The 24,177-nt window shown below is 43.5% G+C and overlaps 1 protein-coding gene across 8 annotated transcripts in view; it reads right to left on the reverse strand.

Moving 5' to 3' along the window:
* Positions 1–5,151: 5,151 nt before the first annotated feature.
* Positions 5,152–24,177, reverse strand: part of SIPA1L1 (signal induced proliferation associated 1 like 1) — a 447,306-nt gene continuing 428,280 nt past the window's right edge. For all 8 annotated transcript variants that reach the window (XM_034992842.1, XM_034992846.1, XM_034992844.1 and 5 more), the window contains 4 exons: positions 11,575–11,721; positions 10,130–10,244; positions 7,725–7,809; positions 5,152–7,123 (listed from right to left, as the gene is read on the reverse strand). In XM_034992842.1, the coding sequence (XP_034848733.1) occupies positions 6,980–7,123; positions 7,725–7,809; positions 10,130–10,244; positions 11,575–11,721 (491 nt within the window). In that variant the 3' untranslated portion in view covers positions 5,152–6,979. The remainder of the gene's footprint in view (positions 7,124–7,724; positions 7,810–10,129; positions 10,245–11,574; positions 11,722–24,177) is intronic.

Here is a 24,177-nt window from a genome sequence, read left to right on the forward strand (position 1 = left end):
CTTGGCTCATTGTTTGGTGCAGGAGGCCTAGCTTTTGGCCCGGTGGCTTTCCACATGCCTTCCTCACTAAGCTTAAACATTTCTAGCTTTTGATTTAGAATGAGAGACACGCCACTCTTCCTCTCACTTGAACACTTAGAGGTCATTGTAGTAGGTTATTAATGGGCCTAATTTCAATATTGCTGTGTCTCAGGGAACAAGGAGGCCTGAGGAGAGGGAGAGAAATGGGGGAATGGTTGTTTGGTGGAGCAGGCAGAACACACATTTATTAAGTTTGCTGTCTTATATGGGCACAGTTCCTGGCACTGCAAAACAATTACAATAGTGACATCTATGACCACTGATCACAGATCAGCTTAACAAGTGTAATAATAATGAAACAGTTTGACATATTGTGATAATTACCAAAATGTGACAGAGAGACCTGAAGTGAGCAAATGCTGTTGGAAAAAATGGCGCCAACAGACTTGCTCAATGCACGGTTGCCAAACACCTTCAATTTGTACAAAATGCAATGTCTACAATGTGCAATAAAGTGAAACACAATAAAATGAGGTATGCCTGCATAATAAAGTGGTAGTTGTTTTAAGTAACTAGTATGAAGTGGATTCAATGGCCATTGATAATCAGAACACTGGCTAAAGGAAGAGATCCTGACCAGGAACCCTGCCCCCCAGGAGCACCTTGGCTGGCAGTTGGGATGGATTTGGACTGTTGCTGAGATTTACACTGGGGGACAGGGCTTGTTCTGTTTCTGTCTGTTTCTTCAGTAAACAGACTGCAAGGACCTTGGGCAGTTTTCTGACAGATGGGCTTAAAAGTAGAAAAGGGAAGTCTCTTTGTCTTTTGATTGCTGAAAATAGGGACCAACTTTGAAATCTCTGACTCCTATCTGTTCACTGATAAGGATACACAACTGGTAGCAGGATATTATAGGAACATCAGTAATGAGATCTGATTAGACCAGAGTGTAAAATTAACATTGTGGCAGTTTATCCTAAGGACAGATAAGTGCTCTATACAATATTTAGAAGTTAGTTTTAAAATTTTAATTGACCTCCACTAAGCAAATGCCTTTTGGTTAGAAAAAGAAAAAAAAAGAGAAAAAATCTGGGTGTAGGGTGGGGTGAAGCTGAGAATTACTAGCCACTGAGTAAATGGCTCTTCAAAGGGTCTCTCTACCCTTCTCTCGTAGAGAATCTACCTGGCCAGCTGGGCTCAGCTAGCTGTTCTCCCATGCTGAGAAGCAGCAAAGTATCCAAGTGTCTCAAGCCTTCGCCTCTAACACCTCGCCTTAACTTGCTATTCCCTGGCTCAGAAGAGCTGGCCACAGGTTTTTGAAAGCTTAGGGTGGAGTTTCTCAAAGAAACGGATCCAGGAATCATCCATGTCATAAACACTTGGTATGCTTATTAAAATGAAGATTCCCTGCTTCACCAGACTTATTAATACGGAACCTCTAAGCCTAGAGCCAAAGAATAGGAATTAAACAACTTGTCCAAGTGGTGCTGATGTCTAGGAACCACTGACTCAGGCTATCAAAGATTCTTTTACCTCTAGATTTGGCCTGGGATTGGACAGAGATGCTTTCTTGAATTGTAATTTGCAGGGAGAATGTCTGTATTGTATGAGAAAGAACGTTGAAGCACTTCAGAGTCCCCTCTCTGTTAAGGGCCCCCAAAAGAGGTGGTTTATTCCTCGTCTTCTGGCCTTTAGGTACACTTTTAGTCATCTTCCGTGGCCCCCCACCCCACCCCATTTACCATCTAGTGTCCATGATGCTCAGTGCCTAGGACCCTGCAGCAAGGATCCATGCAATCAGGCAATGTGGGGGACCCACAGGTTGGACCAATGGAACTGAGATAGTACAGATTAAATAACTATTGGCTCTGGAATCCGAAGAGTGGGTTTGAATCCCAGCTCTACCATTCACCGGCTATTTTACTGCAAACACATTATTTGACCTCTCTAGGCCTTAGTTTCTTGTTTTGTAAAATGGGGACAATAATAGGCCCACCTCACAGGGCAGTTGTGAGGCTCGATTGGCTAATAATGCACGTAGAGCATTTGTGTCCTTAAGGCATATCCTACATGATTATATTATTGTGGGGCAGGGACCGGAATCCATGACCCAGGAGGAAAAGTTGAATGAATAGGGAGTTTTTGTCCAGGGAATAAATACCATTGGGAAGACCTGACATTTTCCAACATATTGATGGTTATTGCTTGGGGAGAGAAATTTCTATTTGTGTAATTTGAAGTGGTAGGACTGGGGGAAGTCACAAAAACGAAAGCGAAATGGACTTTCCCTAAATGAAAGGAATGACTTAAAAGAGACCCCGAAAGATACAATGTGCTGCCCCAGGCAGGAATGAGTTCCCTGTCAGTGGATGTGCTCACGCTCAGGTGGCTGCACGATGACGAGGAGATTCAGTCCTGTCTGGGCTGGGAGGTAGAATTGCCTATCTCTATAGGTCCCCTTCCTTCCTGAGTCTGTGACTCATGACTCCAAGTTCATTTAAAGAGAGCAAGAGTCCACTAGGAAAGATGAAAGGATGTCATCTTCACAAAGAGGTTCCTAGTTTGACTCTAATTCTTGGCTTCGAGCCCAGGAAACCACCCAGTCACCATTGATTAGCTATCTTGGAGAAAAAATCTATTTCCTGCAACAAACATCCACAGGTTCCATGTTTGCCTCTAGAACCACAGATGTCAAAGTTGGTTTCTCCTTCATACCACAGTGTGTCAAATACTTAAAGATGGTGGTCGGTAACTCCATACCCCCACCCTTCCTACCTGCCACCAGGTCTTTTCTTTTTAGAGGGAGAATTGCTTGTTCCCAGGGCCTATGAAGGAAGCCCTAGCTTCGACTCCAGCTGTAATCTTTAGTATTAAACTAGATTGCATTTATGGTGCATGTTTTAATAGCCATAGCCTCATTGATTTGATATGAACCTACCTTGGGCCGAGTTTCTCTTTCTACCAACTAAAAAGTTTGCTAAGCATATTCATTGTTTTAAGATGGCAGAACATTTAAGCAGCTTTAAAAAGTAACTGTGTTCATACACTCTTAAGCTCTTTAGAAAAACTACTAGGTCAGTTACAAATCCGTCCTACCTCTTCATTTTGTTTTTTTTTTAAGGTTTTATTATTTATTTCAGAGAGAGAGAGTGAAAAACAGCATGAGAGGGTCAGAGGGAGAAGCAGGCTCCCTGCTGAGCCAGGAGCCCGATGCGGGACTCGATCCCGGGACTCTGGGATCATGACCTGAGCCAAAGGCAGTCGCTTAACCAACTGAGCCACCCAGGAACCCCTGTCCTACCTCTTCAATAAGATAGGTGACTGAAGGACCACCTCCAGGCAACTTTGTTAGTCACTTCTAGTTTGCTATTTGAACTTGAATAGAACTCCTTCCTTCAGTGTATTTTCTAAGAGCATTCACTCCCAGGAACACCGGGTGGGTGAAGGTGGGCGGGGGGAGTAATGGGGGTGTGTGTGTATGATGGCCGCTGGCGCTGGGGATGGTTAACGGCTCCCTTGGGTTTGGCAATAGGATCCAGGGGACAGCAACTTGAATGCCTATTTACCAGGCCAGTTACATAAATGTGTGCAGTGAGCTGGAAGTGTGGAAGGCAATAGGGGCTGGAGGTGTCTGTGTTACCCTGGAGAGCCCACATCCTCCCAAACCAAGTATATTCTTGCAAAAGAGGCTGGATTTTATTGGTGGATACCATTTTATGATGCTTTTCTTACATGCTGACTTACAGAAATGCATAGGAGAGGTGTGGCTGGGTGGACTCATTAGAGATATCGGGGCGTGCCAACAAATATGTAACACAAAAATGTGGAGGGAGATTGGCCCATTTAAAGGAATACAGAGCACTTTGGTTAAGGAAAAAGAATGATAGATGCACCCCCAAAATATGTGACGAGATCCCTTATGGAAAGCATTGGTCTAAAGATACAGAGTAAGGTACCCAAAGCTTAGGTTATTTTGTCCGGGAGATCATTCAGGTTGAAAAAGGGTCATGAGAGACCCACGCTGAAGGCTAAAACGAGCTGCAGACTGTGCCGGGCAGAGGAGCCGTATAGGAGGAGTACCAGGATGCGCTCAGGTAGAGTAAGTGAGGACCGCTCTCAGCGCTTAGCTTTGGCTGAGACGGGGAAGCAGCACCACGTTGCTGAAATGGATCGGCTGTAAGACTGGAATCTGTTCAAGTTATCATTGTATGTTTAACTAGAGACAAGTGGCTTAAGCTCACTGGGCCTATTTCCTTTGCCCTTGGACTATCAATGTTATCCCCATCTGAGCAGTTGGTAACCCAGCCCAACCCCATCTGTTTATCTTAGGCAGCAGATATGAAGCACAACCAAATGGCCCCTCCAATCGGCATATATGAAGACCTTTCAACCACGTAGGCTCATGGCACCTTCTCCCAGGGACTCCCAACCCACCTCCAAGCCCTTCAGAAATAATGGATAAGCCCTTCTAACCAGGTAAGAATCATGGTCTAGACAGACCCTTTTAGCTTGCTAGTCAGATTTATCTTGTGGCATCCAGTCTTACCCTGTCTTGTAACTCTAGAATTTGTAGAATTGTTGAACCAGATAAAAGGAAGGAACTCTGTCAGTTCTCAATTAGCTGCACCAGTGGAGAGGAACACTGATGCGGTAGATTTTAAAAATTTGGTTCCATTTGGCTCTGGAATGCATTATGATTTTTTCAGTAGATTAACTTTTCTAATTATATTTTGCACAGCCTAGTATTAACAGGCATTTGTATTCCCTGAGCACACAACATCTAACTCAGGTTTGGGTGGCACAGGAGAGGCAGTCCAAAAACGTGCTGGTCTCAGGGAATGACGGTGTTGTTACGGAAAACCCACACGTGGATAATGAAGAGGCAACTAATTAGAAAGTGCTCTGCAAATATTAAATTATAAGCAGAGAAGCCAAATTGGGAATTCTCTAAGGACATGTGAAACGAGAGTAAAAAAGGTTATTAGCATTCTGAGAGGGACAGAAACTTTGAAGAATCATCTTTCAGTGTTAATGGAGCCTCATAATAACATTGGTTGCAAGGAGGGTCAATGAGTTACTGGGTGGTCTTTCAAATAAGAAAACCTCAAGCAATAATACCAAAGCATTTTAAAAGAGCGTTTAAAATGAATTTTATTGTTTGAATTTTACAAGTAGTCTTTAAAGGCTTCAAACAAGAATTCTGTTGCAAAACTCTAATAAATAGCTTGCCCCAAGTCCCCAAACAAATGAAAAACAAAATAAAAACTAAACTCAGAAGGATAAGCAAGACTTCAGAATGCTTGGATGTTAGCGATATTTCTCGTTTACAAAGAGATATCAGGCAATGTAACAATCTCCTTCATACAAGTCAAAGAGAGAAAGAGACAGACAATTGAGATCTTTACAAAGCACTCCGAAATCTTCCTATTTCCATGGTGGAAATGTCACCCGAAAAAAAAAAATTCCATAGAAAAATCACAATCATGAATGAAACCGTAAAAGTCTGGTGGAGGGGGTGGGAGGAGAAGAGAGAAAATCCATCCTGTTTCTTTCAGGGATGGAGGAAGGAGTTGATTACTTGGGGCAGGGAGCTTCCGAGCAGATGACATCGCAGAACGTTCCCTACATCAGAGTTGCCACTGAAGGGACACAGGCGTCAGCTTCGTGACATTTTATGAAGGCAAGAAACAAGGCCACCAGGGGCTCCCCGGGTCCCTTAACACTGGTGGGCCCAGTGTGTCCGTCTGCAGGACTGGGGGCCTTGGGACGATGGCCAGAGGCCCAGAGCAGCTGCATCACTAGACAGGAAAAATAGCACATCAATCATTTCTGCAGCAGAATCCTCTGGCTGGCCACAAAAGGATTCAGAAAATGCCGTGCTGAAATTGCACACTGGGACATGCAGGTTTCAAAAGCCCATTCTATGATCACAGTCGTTGCTCCTAACAAGCAAGTACTAAACAATTTAACATTCACTTTCCCTAGTTATAAATACTGGTCCAGCCTTGCTTTGGAGAGGATTAATTAATATGGCCATTCTGAGTAAGCTAAAAATACAATTTTGCCACATTTTCATCTTTACACATCTCAAACAAAAGCTATACTTTTGACCAAAATACATACAAGTAAGATTTTACTCTGGAGGAATTCTGAAACCAATTAATGTTTGGAGCCAAGAAGCTGTAGAGAGGCTGATTCCAATTTGGTGGGACCCACTTAAACCAGACAGAAAGGGTTCTAGCTCTGAGGAGCGCACCTGGGACCATCTCCAGGGAGAGGCAGCAGGGGGTGCAGGTGGTGGAGTGACGTCACAGTGCAGGAGAGGGAAGGGGCACCGCCCGAGGCCCTGGCTCTGTCTCTGGGGCACTGACTTGCAGGTAACCCCAACCCCGCTATCCTCGGGAAGATAGGGATGCTAGCTCATGCACATGTCATTCAAGGGAGGTATAGGCATTTTCTCCAAGCACCTCCCTCCCCAGGCATTTTAGGAACTAAGGTAAGGAAAGCCCCCTCCCCAAATAAACCATTTGCAAAAACTTTATTTTCCTAGGAGCAATGACATGGGTCAGGATAAGGAGGGAAAGCTTGGGTTACCTGAAATCGATAAGAGCTCATGGAAATAGAGGCAGATGGGCCAGGGCGGCCTAGGCCCACTTTCTTTTTTAAATACGTAACAGATAAAGATATTGTGCAAAAAAATAAAGACATTCACATTTTAGCAGTTAAACTTTTATTTTACTTTTTAAAATTTTTATTTACTTTTTTGTTTTTCTTTTCTACAAAAGGCAGATAATGATTGTTGATCTGCAATAATTGTGTTGTGCGCTCCCCGAGAGGGGCCGGAGTGGGAAGCGAGGGCGGGTTGGCTGAGAAGGCTTTCCGGGGCATGGTCGAAGGAGCGCCAAACCGCAGCGGAGAGCCCCCCACCCCCTCCCGGGGCTCCCCCCGCCGGCCGGCCCTAGCTCATGTCTATGGTATTGAAGACCCATTCCGTGAACTTCTTCAGCTTGTCCGAGGCATTCTGGGACTCCTCCTGCAGCCTTAGGTTGTCCTCCCGGAGGTGCTGGACTTCCGCCTGCAGGTGGGCTTTGTCTTCCTTTTCCTGGGAGGCAGGGCAGAGGAGGAAAGGGCTGGGACCCAGCAGCTGGAGGGGTGGCTAGGGAGCCGGTGTCCCCTTCACCCATTTCTGTTCTTCATCCTAAACCTCTGTATCTGTGGCCTGACACTGGGCATTCGGATACTCAGGCCAGAGGCTCAGTAAGGTTTATTTTGGAATGCAAAGACATTAACGTGTACTTTAATGTCTTCAATAAGGGCTGTCTTAACTTTCGGACTGTTGTTTGGGTGGCTGCCGTCTTAATATAGTCAAAGCCACTAAGAAACAAAACAACATTCAGTTCTCTTGCTGTGAAAGCCCAAATGACAGTGAAGATGGGTGGGTCTGGGCTACTGGCCCATTAGACAAGGGGCGGGGAGGCCCAGAGAGGGCTCCGAGGGGCTGGCTGGGGTTCAACAACTTTTCCTCACCCGCGACAAGGCCTGCTCGCACGGTGTGTGTCGGTGGGAACTGAGCTCCCAGCAGCTCGTGGAGCATGTGTCCCGAGGAAACAGGGACAATGCCCCCATGTTACTCCACTAACAGGGCATCTGCTCAAGGGCAGTTTGCACAGACCAGGCACTCTGCTTTGAGAATGTGTGTTTACCTTCTTCAAATCTTCCCGGAGCATCTTCAGCATCCCTTCCAGCTGGTCCACTTTAGAAGCCAGAGTGGGGGAGGAATCTTTACTGCTGGGGACAAGAAACAAAAGACGGTGTTGGCAGAAGCCTCCACGGCTGGGTCTGTTTGTTTGGCATTTTTAATGAGGCCGCTGTATTTGTAAAATGGTTTTTTAATGTCAAACTACTCAGTACGGTGACCCAATGTGCATGTTCACTCTAAAAAGGAAAATGGTAATTTTAACAAAAGGTAACGCAAGGGTGAACAGCAGCCAATCAGTAGCTTCCTCTGTTAAAGATGCCGGCTCTTCACGACAAAAGAATACAGGACAGTAAGTGAAACTGGTCTCTTTGGCAGCAGGAGAGGTACTTTCTGGCAGGCCCAAGTGTCAAGCCGTGCAGGGTTTCCTATTCTCTTTAGTGGCTGTGAGCAGAAGAGAGCCCCTCCTCTGTGTGCAGAGGGGCTGAGGTCAGCCCTACCCTGGGGCGGCCCGCAGAGGGTAGGTCTCTGGTTCCCCAGAAAACAGTCTGTGGTTACTCATCCAGTTGCAGCTAAGTTATCATGCTCCCATCTTGAAAGCTTGTCTAAATATCTTAAAATATTTTTAAAGAAATAAGACCTGTTTCAAAAGCTTGTCAGTCCAACCTTAATGTCTCTTTTGCTATTATGTTCTGCATAATGAAGCTAGGCCCCCACTGTTCCTTCCCCCGCTTTATGTACGTGCTAGGAAGGCTATATGCTAGCAGAGAACCAAAAAGCCCCCAGGGAGCTAGCAGAGGAGAAGGCCACCCAACTGGCTGGACAGAAGACCCTCGTCAGTTGTTCTTCATCCAACTCCTGTCTACCTGAAGTCAAGCTGCAGGACGTTTCCAAGTGAGCTCTAGCCGGATACACCACCTCAGAGTCACACAACCAACAAGCTAAAGCCTTCCACTGGGAGAACATGCAGGTGCCTCTTTCCAGAGGTCAAAAAGGGAAGACACAGACAGACTGAAGTTTTGGAATCCTGGAATAAAAGGCGGTCTCTACTTGAGCTGTGTTGAAGTCTTCTGCTGATTCTAGATCTACGAGCCCAAAGGGCAGAACTCGCAGTTGGCATGAGTAGCTCCAGGCTGTAAATAAATGAAATGATAAGATCTCCAAACTTCTAAGATGGGATGCCCAGTAAAAACTCTTAGCAGCCTATCTTGACTTCTGAAGGTTTTCAAAGTGAATTACATGCCTGTGTACGCTTTAATTTTTAAAAACACACTTAACTCTACTTGTTCACTGAACAAAGAAAACTGCCAACCATCACCCTCATCTTAGGACTCTGTGAGGATTAAGAACTAGCTGCTGAATAATCCTTTCTGAGGGAAATGGACTTGTTCACTCAGACTTCTGGTGGGAGGGCCCATTCTAAGAAGGTACATTTTGGGTTCACTGCACCCTTGACTCTACGTTTTTTTTTTTAAAGCTCTCAACAGCCAAACTAACTGCCACTCTCCCTCCCAAGATGTCTCAGTGATCGGAGTGAATGCAGCACCTGTCCCTTTTACTCAGGACAAACCACCCACCACTCTTCTGCTTTCTCTGTGAAGAGCATTTCCTTGCAGACTTGCTCGGCCAAGTCTTCAGGAACAAGTCCCACAGGCTATTTGAACACCTAGGCTAACCTCACTTTTCCTATTGCTGTCTGTTTCCTAGATACCTGGATTCTTTCTTAACCATCCTCAAAAGGTTTTAAAAGGAGAGATTTCAAATTGAGGAAACTATTCTGCATCAGGGGGTACATGTATACCACAGCGGCCTGTGGGATGCTTTCCTATATAGTAACAGGACGCATCTACCCAGCATCCTCACCACGTGAAACGGGAAAATGGAAATCCGCCTCTGCTCAGTTCAACAAAAGTCAAAATCCCTGCTCTGAACTCCTAAGGAAACCCTCTGGGCCTCAGTTATTGCTTGCCTTTCATTTTCTAGCGAATCTTACCTCTTCTGGTGACCCGGATCTAAGGTCGATCTGAAGCAGCGTGTTGGGAGCTGCTAAGATGTGGGCACATTTACAAGTATGACCAACTGACAGCAAGGGGCAGACACTCCAAAACCAGGCTCAAGGACATCAGACAAATGATTTTTCTCACCTTATGTGATCAGCCCTGAGAGCATAACTGTATTATGGCTTTAAATAATAATGAATATTCATGATTATGACTAAGTAGTCATCAAGAACAGTTTAATTATGTTTACAGGATTGAGTTACAAAGCATTCTAAAACGTGAAGAGTCTGGCACTGCGGTGATGAGCTTCAGTCAGCTAATCCATGTGGCCTCCATCTCTTCCCCACACCTGCTGTCACGAGTGGAGGGGACACATGGTGCAGAGTGCTGACCTCCCTACTGGGTGACCAACCTGCTGTAGGACTTCATCTGGGCCAGAGCCTGCTCCTCAAGCTGGTCACTGTTGGGTGCAGCACTCAAGGGCTGGTGGCTTTCATCACTAGCAGCGAAGAAGGAGGCTCTTTGGACTGGAAGGGAGAGGAGAAGCCATTCAGTATTTTGGAGAAACATCTGGGCCCGGTCTATCAGCCGTGTAGGGAAAAATTACTGTTTCAGCTCTAAGAGGATGGTAGCAGTTTAAGATCCCTTTTGAAAACACTTGTGAATCAATTGTAGTCTTCTTTTTCTTACTCATCAAAGTAGCATTCTGTGAAATGTTTCCCTGGAAACAGGCATTGTGCCAGATTTCCAGACCAAGGCTTTTTCCACTCAGTGATGATAGAAAATGCCCTTGTAGAAATATGTTTTCCACAAGATCCCTGGCTACCTTGGTGGGTTTTAGCCAAAGTGCAACCATATGTTCTTCAAAATACACCCAACTTAAAACTTGAGCAAAGAAAACAATCAAATTTTCAAAACCTCTCATTAAAAATACGAAACTACTACCATATCACATAAAGGAGCGTGACCAACAAGCTGAAATTTAAAATCGTCTGTACTGGGGAATTGCCACCAGCTCACATGGGGATGCCCTGTGGGCTACTCCACTGTCGACTAATCAGGTTCTCCTGAAAATCGTAGCTTGGGCAGAATACCCACTTTCAATTCTTCAAACATGAGAGAAAAAAAACAAACACAAAAAAACGAACTCCACCTTAAACCACTCATTTGCTATCATTGTTTTATAAAGAACATTTTAGCACCAAAGAATTTGGCATGATGACCACAGAGGGAAGTCTATTCACAAAAGGCATCTGACAACCTCACGTCCACGTATGCGGATAGCATTAATACGTCGAGTTTCCTCCATTCCAGCACGCCCGCGTAAGGGCCTGCAGTGAAGCAATCACAGACGGTGGGTTGGCACAGGAACAACGTGGACAGAAAACGTGCTACCAGAGTCGGGAGAGGCGAGTGAGCAGCACAAAGAGGATACCCAACAGCTGTCAAACCTGGGGCAGGGCCAAGTGGGACAAGCATCCCTAACAGATCCAACGCTGCACTTCACAGTGAGGTCCTCATGATCAGGTCAAAGACTCTCTGGATAGGTGTTCTTTTCAATCAGGTGACAGCTGGGATGCCCCCACTCCCTGCCCTTCCCACATGTGGGGAGGGGAGACATCCATGCTATGAATTCCTATGCAGAGGAAACGTCAGGCCCCATCGGATTAAATCATACAGCATGTGGCCCTACTGAGTGCTCGGTAACGGTTCGGCCAACTGGTTTCCAGCTGCATGGGCTCCACCCTGTGTGGTCCATGTGTTCAAAGCAGCAGAGCGGATAGAGAATGACCAGAGCCTCGCACCCCCCAGCCCTGCCGGTCCTGCCCGTCCTGCTCACATCGTCCACGGACTCACCCTCATAGGCCTTGGCAGCATCCACCAAGTTGGACCAATCTAAATCCGCAGCAGTGTCGGGCAGGGGCATCAGGCCGGGGTCGGGCATGGGAGGCCTTCGGGTCTCCTGGACGTCCGTGAGGGAGCTGTCTGAGGCCGAGAACTCTCCTGCAAGAGAGGAGAGGTAAGATCCTTCTCATGCCCACAGGAGAACCGCTCGAGATCTTACCCAAGCAGTTGTTATCTGGAATCCATATCTAGTCCAGCAGACCATCAGGGCCTATTCTGAAGCTGACGTGAACTAGGATTTGGCTTCCTCCAGGCTTAACTCACTTTTTAATCATCCTCCACTGTCTCACTTCTAGTAGCATGGAGACACAGAAAAGTTAGTTTTGCATGGAGACAACACGTCTGCTTCTCTGGGAGCTGTCTGTCTATAGGGGGGCCCAGGGCAGCTCTCATGTCTTGCTTTTTGTTTTTGTTTTTTTTTCCCCAGAGTCAAGGATCCAGGCTAGGACAACGGGGCCTGTTTCAACAGACAGCTGGATTTTGAAGCCAGACCGGAGAAGCTTGTTGATCCCTGTTCTAGGGGATAATAAGGCTTATTCTCACTGGACTGGGCCCTGGGATCTGAGCCACCTGCTGTGGACTCCCTGTCCCTGGGGGATGGCCCACTGGTTTCCGCAGCTGGATGTGTCTGCAGGCTGATGTGGGAACCAAAGCAGATTGTATGAGAGTGCTTGATTACCCGAATGGAGTTACTACAGGAAGGTGATTTTAGGATTGGTGTTGGCATTCTTCTCCTTCCCAAGGACAGAAGAAGCAACTCTTGGGATCACTTTTGGATCACAGCAGTCCAAGAGCCTGAGCTTCTTCTAAGGTGACAATTTTAAAAACACAAACATGGAGCCATCATAACGACGAGCCTTTGCTCGGCCTGGGGCAGAAAGGAGTGGGCGCAGGGGGCCGCTCTGCCATTGGAGGGCATGCTGCTACCGCTCAAGTTCACGCAGGCAGAGAAGAGAGTGGGAGGGCTGCTGGGCTCAAGACACGTAGGTGCTCTCAACAGGGCAGAAGCTGGGGCAGGGACAAGGGCAGAGTGTGCGACTCCAGGAGAAGGGCCACCCTCAGAATGGGACTATAACACTAAAAATCCATGCCACCACAAGCTCAAATCTCAGTTAAAATCACTGAGTGACTCCAGAAACACCTGTTTACAAGGAGTTAAAAAGTTTCCCCAAGGATGATAGCCTGCGAAACCAGAGTATATTTAGTGCTTGTTTCCCTTTCAAATGACATAAAGAACTGCTATGAAGTACAGCTGCTAGTTATTAATGTGCTTAAATTAGCAAGATGATGAGTAAATGGAAATCAACAAATACTGCCAGATATTAAATGCTCTGATCTATTTAAACATGCTCCCACCAAGGGTAAGTAGGTGGAACAGACAATTCTGTGTGTCACTCACAACCCTCCTGCCCTTTTTTATCTCTGGCACCCAAATTGCCATATGTACAAAAGAAGTCACTCCTCGCCACTGCCCAGTGACAGTGGATGAAACAAGGCCAGGGCTGAGGGATCAGCCCAATAAGGGTTGCTCCGTTTAGGACACGGGGTCACCGTGCTGCCTGACTTTCAGGAAAGCAAGAAGAGGGGATGGGAGGGGGGTCACAGAGGGCAGCCCATTCCCTCCCTTCTGCAGCTGGACAGTGACCAGGTTGCTCTCTTAGAATGGAAACCTCTAGAAGACAGGGTCTACTCTGATGGGACACATGCAGACATGCCTTTACGAAGGGTTTATTGCTGCAGGAGCAATGGTACTCAGGGGAGAGTGGCCCCCGTGTGGAGACAGAAGGGGAGAAAAGATTAGGGCCTATTTGGTCACTACCAGGAAGTTTTCTTCTAGAGTCTAGGTGGTAAAAAGTGGTCATTTCACATGTTCACTCTGGAGGGTGCCCTCGTGGAGAAAAGAGAAGCCAGAGTCCAGCTGTAGTCAGATGGGGGAGAGGGGGTAGTGAGAAGCTGGCATGCTCCCGAGTGATGCCTGCCATTGGGGAGAAGGGGAGCAGTGAGCAGGACAGAGGTGGTGGACGGACATGCACAAGAGTGGGTTGAGAGCTCATGTGCGATGCAGGGAGAAAGCAAATGAGGCAAGCAGGAGAGTCGAAGAAAATACGTTTCCAGAGAAGCAGCAGAAAGGACAAGAAACATGGGTATGAATGGAGGCAGAATGCCCGGAAGGAGAAAGGGCAGATGGGAGATAAAGTTATAGCATATGTCTAATGAACAAGCAGGACCCCGGGTTCCATAGCAGGTGTCTGCTGGGCTGGGTCACAGTGGGGCCGGGTGGGTGTAGAACCCTGGAATGGAGGTGGACAGAGAGAGGAGAAAGGAAAAGAACGAATATAAACCCATAGTCCCAGAATATGGTCTTTCATAAAACTGGGACCTAGTTTGGTCACAGAGCAAACAAGGCATTTATGAACCAAAGGCAAGAACATGGAGGTGCCTGGCATCGATACGCCTTTCCCTAAACTAATACTTGCTTGTTCACTGAATGAATGAATGAGTCGACAAACGACTGGCTGACACCACGGTCTAGGAAAGACAGAACAATGGCAAGTCTGGGTTCTTACAGCGGCTGCAAGGAGCCAATGGATACAAGTCTCCAAAAAATAATTTAATGTTAGCCAAATGCGCCCAGTCACAGTAGCAGATAGGATGTTTGGTAAAAATATAATCCCCAAACTACACCTTTGTACTGAAATTCAGCAGGTCTTGGGTAAGGTCTGGAAATTGTATTTTTAGCAAGCATGCAAGGAGAGGGTTGTTATATGTACCTGGTGCACCAGTATTTATGGTTGCCACCCAAGGGATGTCCCTGGACCATATGGCTCTGGCGGCCAGGGATGGGGGGGGCTGCCATTCCTGAGTCCCATGGGACTTTAAAAATTGGAGGGACAGGGCTCAGTCAGATAAGCGTCTGCCTTTGGCTCAGGTCATGATCCCAGAGCCCTGGGACTGAGTCCATCATCGGGCTCCCTGCTCAGTGGGGAGCCTGCTTCTCCCTCTGCCTGCCACTCCCCCTGCTTGTGCGCGTGCAAGCTCTCTCTCTCTCTGACAAATAAATAAATCTTTAAAAAAATAAAAATAATTGCTTCTCGGCCTTTTGGCTAAGATCAAATGTAAAAAAATAAAAATAGGGCACCTGGGTGGCTCAGATGGGTAAGCGTCTGCCTTCGGCTCAGATCATGATCCCGGGGTCCTGGGATCGAGTCCCGCATCGGGCTCCCTGCTCAGTAGGGAGCCTGCTTCTCCCTCTGCCTCTCTCTCTGTCTCTAATGAATAAATAAATAAAATCTTTAAAAAAAAAAAAAAATCGGAGGGACAATTCTTGACAGGCTACCACATGTAGGGCACTGAACACGACGCAAGCCGGAACAACTCCAGTCTTCTGTGAAAGAGGCTCACTTGCTTAATCCAGAGCCTTGGCCTAGGGCAGCCTTCAGTCTGGCACACAAGTAGGGGCCCAAGGTGGCGCTCATGGGGCACGGAGGCCAGTGCATGCTATCTCTGTGCTTGCCCTCTGCCTTCCCCTGGCTCACTGTTCCCTCTCAGAAAGGGACTTACACACTCACTTGGTACTCTGGTTTTTAGGACTGCCACCCGGGACATGCTGAGATCGCCTGGCTCTGGTGGCCAGTGGGGCTTACAGTTGCGGGCCCACAGGACTGTATATATTTGCATACTTTAAGAGCTGCCGCCAGAGGGTCCAGCTTACAATCAGCCTAAATCTAGGTGCTGCCTGAGATCCTCCCTTTTGGGACACTGGTCGTGGCACACCCCCAACTACTGGGATCTATTAAAAATGAAAGAGGCTGTTTGGACCATCACAAAGGCTTGAGAGACAAGAAAGAACTGGGGCAGGGTTGAATGATAAAGGTTCATCTCCAAAACAAGGCTGGGAGAGTTGACTATCTTACAGAACAACACAAGGAGTCCAGAAAAAAGAGGAAATAGAGGAACATGTAATGAACAAAGAACAAGATAAAACCACAAAAAAATCCTTAGTGAAAAGGAGTTAAGTAATCTGCCTGACAAGAGTTCAAGGTAATGGACACAAAGATGCTCGCTGAACTTGGGAGATGAATGAACATAGTGAGAACTTCAACAAAAAGAAAATATAAGGCAATGCCAAATAGAAGTCACAGTGCCAAAGAATACAATAACTGAACTGAAAAATATACTAGAGGAGTTCAACAGCAGATTAGATGAAGCAGAAGAAAGGATCGGTGAATTCAAAGACAAGGCAATGGAACTCATCCAATCAGAACAGCAAAAAGAAAAAAAGAATGAAAAGGAGTGAAAATAGCTTAAGGGACCTATAGGACAATATCAAGCAGACCAACATTTGCATTATTTATAGGGGTCCCAGAAGAAGAGAGAGAAGACACATTATAATTAGTCTCCAAAGTTAGACAAGAAGAACATCTTAAAAGCAGCAAGAGAAAAACAAGTTGGTATGTACAAATGAATCCCCAATAAGACTTTTCAACAGGAACTTTCCAGGCCAGAAGGGAGTGGCTAAAAGAAAAAAACTGCCAACTAAGAATCCTCTACCCAACAAAGTTGTCCTCTAGAACTGAAGGTGAGATAAAGAGTTTTCCAGACAAACAAAGTTGAAGGAGGGGCTCTTGGGTGGCTCAGTCGGTTAAGCGTCTGACTCTTGATTTCAGCTCAGGTCATGATCTCAGGGTCCTGGGACTGAGCCCTGTGTTTGGCTCCCCACTCAGCAGGGAGTCTGCTTGTCTCCCTCTCTCTCTGCCTCTCCCCCTGCTTATGCTCTCTCTTTGTCTCTCTCTAAAATAAATGAATCTTTTAAAACAAAATCTAAAAGAGTTCAACACAACTAGACTGGCCTTACCAGAAATGTTAAAGGGACTTCTTTAAGCTGAAAAGAAGGAGTGCTAATTAGTAAAAAGAAAACATAGAAATATCAATCTTACTGGAAAAGGTAAGCACATAGTGCAGGCAGTAGTAAATTAATGACTTACAAGGCTAGTAAGAAGGTTAAGAGACAAAAATAATAAAAATAATTGTCTTACAGTTGGCCCTTGAGCAACACAGGTTTGAACTGCATGGGTCCACTCTATGTGGATTTTTTCCTATAAATATTTTGGAAACATTTTTGAAGATTTGCAACAATTTCAAAAACTTGCAGACAAACTACACAGCTTAGAAATTAAAAAAAAAAAAGATGTCACGAATGCCAAAAATATATACATATCTATTAGAAAAAGTTAAAACTTTCTAAAACTCACGCATACCGTACATGGCACCACTCACAGTTGAGAGAAGTGTGAACAAAGATGCAGTATTACATCATAATTGCCCAAAATTAACTACGGTACATACTGTGTACTACTGTAATAATTTCGTAGCCACCTCCTGAGGCTACTGCAGTGAGGCTTAGTGTTCAAAGTATCCACTTAAAATGCATGTGAGGCTAATCATCTTCACACGAGCAGTTCATCTCTCCAGTAAATTGGGTATCCGGTAAAAACTGGTCTCCATTCTCACATACTTTTCATTGTGTTTCGTGCAATACCATAAACCTTGAATAGTACCATGGGATCCATTCGAAGTACTACTAGTAATGCTGTAAGTGTCCCCCAAAACCAGAAAAGATATGAAATGACACGAAAAAGTTGAACTGCTTGATATGTAGCACAGACTGAGGTCTGCAGCTGCAGTCGCCTGCCATTTCAAGGTAAATGAATCTAGCATAAGGACCACTGTGAAAAAAAGAAGAGGAAATTCACGAAGCTGTCACTGGAGCGGTGCCAGTAGGCATAAAAACCTTGTACTTTTTGGGAAATACCTTTTGATCTCCTATTGAAAATGCAGCTTTCAGGTGGGTACAGGACTGCTAATAAGAAAGGCATTTCTACAGACTCTAATATGACTCAAGAAAAAACGAAGTCATTATATGACAACTCAAAGCAAACGGAAGGTGAAAGATCGAAAGCTGCAGAATTAAATGCCAGCAAAGGATGGTTTGATAATTTTAGAAAGAGGTTTGGTTTTAAAAATGTCAAGATAACAGGAGAAGCAGCTTCTGCCAACCAAGAGGCAGCAGACAAGTTCCCAGATATCGTTAAGAAAATCATTGAGGAGAAAGGATATCTGCCTGAACAGGTTTTTCATGCAGACAAAAGTACCCTGTTCTGGAATAAAATGCCACAAAAGACATTATTTACTCCATATGAAGAGAAGTGAGCAGCAGGATTTAAGGCAGAAAGGGACAGACTAATGACTGTTGTGCAAATGCAGTTTAGTTTAGGATCAGAACTGCCCTTTTCTATAAACCCTACCAACCCCTGACAACCCCTGAGTCTTGAAGGGACACAAAACCAGCTGTCAGACTTCTGGTTGTACAAGAAGGCCTGGACAATGAAGACCCTTTTTCTGGACTGGTTCCATTGATGCTTTGTCCAGTCAGGAAGTACCTTGCCAGCAAGAGATTGACTTTTAATGTACTTCTGATATTGGACAATGCCCCGGCCACCCAGAATCCCATGAGCTCAACACCAAAGGTGTCGAAGTGGTCTACTTGCCCCCAAACACGACATCTCTAATTCAGCCTCTGGAGCAAGGGGTCATCAGAACATTTAAGGATGATTACACACAGTATTCTTTTTTTTTTTTTAAGATTTTATTTATTTATTTTTCAGAGAGAGAGGGCGCACAAGCAGGGGGAGTGGCAGGCAGAGCAGGCAGAGGGAGAAGCAGGCTCCCTGCTGAGCAAGGAGCCTGATGCGGGACTCGATCCCAGGACCCTGGGATCGTGATCTGAATTGAAGGCAGATACTTAACTGACTGAGCCACCCAGGTGTCCCTATACACAGTATTCTGTGAAAAGGACTGTCAACACTATGGGTGAGAATTGTGATAGACAGAACATGAAATTCTGGAAGGACTATACCAAAGATGCCATCATTGTTATAGAAAAAGCCATGAAAACCATCAAGCCCGAAATAATGGATTCCTGACGGAGAAAACTGTCTGGATGTTGTACATAACCTCATACGATTTATGATAGAGCCAATCAAGGAAATCATGAAAGAGACTGGATTTGACAAAAAAGGTAGGGGTGAAGGGTTTTAAGATGGAGAAGTCCAAGAGGTAACAGACATCACAACTGAGGACTTAAAAGAAGACGAACGGATGGAGATGAGTGCTTCCAAACCAGCACCAGATGATGAGGAACAAGACGGAGAAGAAGCACCAGAAAACAAATTGACATTAGACAATCTGGCAGAAGGATTCTGATTCTCCAAGACTGCTTTGACTTCTTTTACAACATGAACCATTCTAGGATATGGGCTCTGAAACTAAAGCTCACAGTGGGAGGATTGGTACTGTATAAAAACATATTTAGAGAGATGAAACAGCAAAACAGACAGAAATTACAATATATTTCTACAGAGGTACACTGAGTGTGTCTGCCTCTCCCACCTCTCCTTCCACCACTGCCATCCCTGAGACAGCATGGCCAACCCCTCATCGTCCTCCCTCTCCTCAGCCTACTCAGTGTGAAGACAAGGGCGAAGACCTTTATGATGATCCACTTCCACTTAATGAATAATAAATAATCATCAGGCCATACAGTTAATATTAACTTATCTGTTGTGTGTGGGTTTTGTGTGAAATCTGACTGTACAGCAATAATTGTACGAGATGCTTTTGTGTCGTCATCATCATCGCCAAAGTATTCATCATGTAGAAAGGTGAGTGTAAGTCTTGTATAGAAGTGGATACCCTGTCCTTACGTAGGCATATGCGAGTGATATTTAATATAAAAGTAATAATGTTTTGATTTTCTTACTGCTTTATAATTTTGCTTTCAAGGAATTACATTACCTTAAAGTATGCCTCTCACTCTTGTAACTTGGGAAACTGTGTATCAGCCTATCGTCACAGGTAAGCGGTTTTTAAAAAATGTAACAATGTTTCTAAAACTGTACTATATGACTGTAGTACTTTACGCCATAAAAATTTTATAGTGATTCGTTCATTAGTGTATAGGCAAGGCTACTGTGAAGAACTGTATCAATTCCACTAGGCTACCATAGAGCAATCAAACTGCCGCTGCTTCATTATTAGTGCATGAATTGTTAAACCTGTAAGTAAGTCTGCATTCCTTTGCGCTTGTAATGTCTAGTGTTAGCAATCATATAACATCTACAGTTTTGTATCCTATAAGACAAAACTGGCGTAGGTACTGACAGATGGTTACTCATGTAAACAGACAAGGTAAACTTACAGTATTGGTAAATACAGTACAGTACTGTAAATGTATCTTATGATTTTTTAATATTTTCCTTTCTCTACTTTATTGTAAGATTACAGCATATAAGATGTATGACATACAAAATATTTGAAATGACTGTTTATGTTATTGGTAAGGCTTCCGGTCAATAGTAGGCTATCGATAGTTAATGTTTCTGGGAAGTCAAGAGTTACACACGGATTTTTGACCATATAGGGGGTTGATACCCCATACTCCCTTGTTGCTCAAGGGTCAACTGTAATTAGTTAATAAGGGATACACATGATAAAAAGATGTAAATTGTGACATCAAAAACATAAAATGTTGGGGGAGAGAGTAAAAATGTAGAACTTTAGCATGCATTTAAACTTAAGTTGTTATGCACTGGAAGTAAATGGTTATAAATATAAGTTATATGAAAGCCTCATGGTAACCACAAAGCAAAAACCTTAGATACACAGAGGATAAAGGGAAAGGAATCTAAGCCTACCACTACAGAAAGTTATTAAACCATGAAGGAAGAAAGCAGGACAAGAAAGGAACACAGAGGAACTACAAAACAGCAAAAGGTATATGCCTATCATTGATTATTTTAAATATAAATGGACTATCTTCTCCAATTAAATGGGTAAAAAAACATGACCCATCTATACGCTGCCTCTAAGAGAGTCACTTGAGAACTAAGGACATCCACAGACTGAAAGTGAAGGAATGAAAAAAGATATTCCATGGAAATGGAAACCAAAAGAAAGCTGGTGTAGTTATATTAGACAAAAAAGACTCTAAAACAAGGACTATAATAAAGACCAAAAAAGGCATTACACAATGATAAAGGGGCCAATCCAGTAAGAGGATATAGCATTTGTATTTATGTACCCAACACTGGAGCACCTAAATATGTGAAGTAAATGTAAACAGACCTAAAAAGGAGAAATAGCAATATGGTAATAGTAGGGGACTTTGATAACCCACTTTCATCAATGGACAGATCATCTAGACAAGTCAATTAGGGAACATCAACCTTAAATGACACACTAGGCCAGATGGACTTAACAGCTTCTACAAAATATTCCATCCCAAAACAAAAGAATATACATTCTTTTCAGTCACACAGAACATTCTCCAGGATGGATCATATGTTAGGTCACAAGTCTTAATAAATTTAACATGACTGAAATGAAATCAAATTTTTTTCTCACTATAATGCTATGAAACTAGAGATCAATTACAAGAAGAAAACAGGAAAATTCACAAATATGTGGAGACTAAATGACACGCTACTGAACAAGCAATGGGTCAAAGAAGATATCACAAGAGAAATCAAGAAATACTTTCAGAAGAATGAAAATGGAAATACAACATACCAAAGCTTATGGGATGCAGGAAAAGCAGTTTCAAGAGGGAAGTTCATAGTGACAAATGCCTACATATCAAGAAACATCTCAAATAAGCAACCTAACTTTACACCTGAAGGACCTAGGAGAAGAACAACAAATAAAGCCCAAAGTTAGTGGAAGAAAGGAAATAACAGATCAGAGTGGAAATAAAACAGAAGCTAAAACAAAACACAACACACAAAATAGAGATCAATGAAACTAAGAAATGGTTCTTTGAAAAGATAAATAAAATTGACAAAGCTTTAGCTAGACTCACCAAGAAAAAAACAGAGAAAATCAGAAATGAAAGAGCAGACACAATAACTGATACCTGAGAAATACAGAGGATCTTAAGAGACTACAGTGAAGAATTATACGCCAATAAATTGTGCATAAGAAGAAATGCATAAACCCTATAAACATACAACTTGCCAAAAGTGAATCATGATTATGAGACTAACATGCCACCTGCTGTGCTAAGTCATTGAAACAGAATCATGAAGACACCGAAAACCTCAACAGACTGATTACTAGTAAGGAGATAGTTGGAACGGGGGCGCCTGGGTGGCTCAGTCGGTTAAGCGTCTGCCTTCGGCTCAGGTCATGATCCCAGGGTCCTGGGATCGAGTCCCGCATCGGGCTCCCTGCTCCTTGGGAGCCTGCTTCTCCCTCTCCCACTCCCCCTGCTTGTGTTCCCTCTCTCGCTGTGTCTCTGTCAAATAAATAAATAAAATCATTAAAAAAAAAAAAAAAAGAGATGGTTGGAAGGTCTGTGATTACTGATGCAAACAAAAGAGGACTTTACTTTTGAATTCTACCGAACATTCAAAGAATTAACCTTTTTAAAATTCTTCCAAAAAAAAAGCAGCAGCAGCAGCAGCAAAAGGAACACTTCCAAACTCATTTTATGAGGCTAGCATTACCCACCCGGATACCAAAACTAGACAGGGACACCACAAGAAAAAAAAAAATCACAGGCCAATATCCTCGATGAAGGATATATTATTGCATCTATATGCAAAAATCCTCAACAAAATATTAGTAGACCGAATTCAACAATACATTAAAAAGGACCATATACTATGATCAAGTGGGATTTGTCTCAGGGATGTAAGGATGGTTCAACATCCACAAATCAATGTGATATACCACATTGATGAAATGAAGGATAAAAATCATATAATCATCTCAGTAGATGAAGAAAAAGCATTTGACAAAAATCAACATCTATTTATGATTAAAAAAATCAAAAAAGTAGGTATAGAGGGGATATACTTTAACATAATACAGGCCATGTATGACAAGCTCATAGCTGACATACTCCATGATGAAAGCTGAAAGCTTCTCCTCTAAGATCAGGAACAAGACAAAGATGTGAACTCTTACACCACTTTTATTCAACAGAGTATTAGAAGTCCTACTCAGGGCATTAGATAAGAAATAAAAGAAATAAAAGGCATCCAAATATGATGTGAAACTCACTATTTGCAGATGGCATGATATTATGAATCCTAAAGACTCCACCAAAAACTCTAAGAATTAACAAAGGAATGGAGTAAAGTTGTAGGATACCAAATCAATTCACACAAATCTGTTGCATTTCTATACACTAATAACAAAATATAAGAAAGAGAAATTAACAATCCTACTCACAATTGTATCAAAAGGAATAAAATACCTAGGAGTAACTTTAACCAAGGAAGCAAAAGACCTGTACACTGTAAACTGTAAGATACTGATAGAAGACACTGACGACACAAATAAGTGGAAAGATATTCCATGCTCATAAAAAAATATTGTTAAAATGTCCATACTACACAAAGCAATCTACAGATTCAGTGCAATCCCTATCAAAATTTTAATGACATTCTTCACAGAAGTAGAACAAGCAATCCTAAAATTATCTGTAATTACAAAAGACTCTTAATAGCCAAAGCTATCTTGGAAAAAAACAAAGCTGGAGGTATCACGCTCCTGATTTCAAACTATATTACAAAGCTATAGTAATCAAAACAGTATGGTATTAGCCTCAAAACAGACACATTAATGGAGCAGAACAGAGAGCCTTATGCATATGCATAAACATATGCATATGTGGTCAATTAATTTATGACAAAGGAGCCAAGAATATACAATAGGGAAAGGATGGTCTTTAACAAACAGTGTGGGGAAAATGGGACAGCCACATGCAAAAGAATGAAACCAGAGCACTATCTTACACCAAACCGCAAAAGTTAACTCATTATGGGTAAGACTTGATTGTAAGATCTGAAACCAAACTTCCAGAAGAAAACACAGGCAGTAAGCTCCCTGACATCAGTTTTGATGATGATTTTTTGGATTTGACACCAAAAGCAAAGGTAACAAAGGCAAAAATACACAAGTAGACTACACACACACTAAAAAATTTCTGCTCAGCAAGAAAACCATTAACAATGAAAAGGCAACCTATGGACTGGGAGAAAATATTTGCAAATCTGATCTGATAAGGGGTAATATTCATAATATATGAAGAATTCCTACAACTCAATAGCCAAAAAACAAACTGATTAGAAAATGGGCGAGAATATGCACCCCAATGTTCATAGCAGCAATGTCCGCAATAGCCAAACTGTGGAAAGAGACAAGATGCCCTTCAACAGATGAATGGATAAAGAAGATGTGGTCCATATATACAATGGAATATTAGCCATCAGAAAGGATGAATACCCAACTTTTACATCAACATGGACGGGACTGGAGGAGATTGTGCTAAGTGAAACAAGTCAAGCAGAGAAAGTCAATTATCATATGGTTTCACTTATTTGTGGAACATAAGGAATAACATGGAGGACATTAGGAGAAGGAAGGGAAAAATGGAGGGGGGAATTGGAGGGAGAGATGAACCATGAGACACTATGGACCTGAGAAACAAAC

The sequence above is a fragment of the Mirounga leonina genome, unplaced genomic scaffold (genome assembly GCF_011800145.1).
Source record: "Mirounga leonina isolate KUSES-001 unplaced genomic scaffold, KU_Mleo_1.0 Mir_82, whole genome shotgun sequence".
Classification (NCBI taxonomy): Eukaryota; Metazoa; Chordata; class Mammalia; order Carnivora; family Phocidae; genus Mirounga; species Mirounga leonina.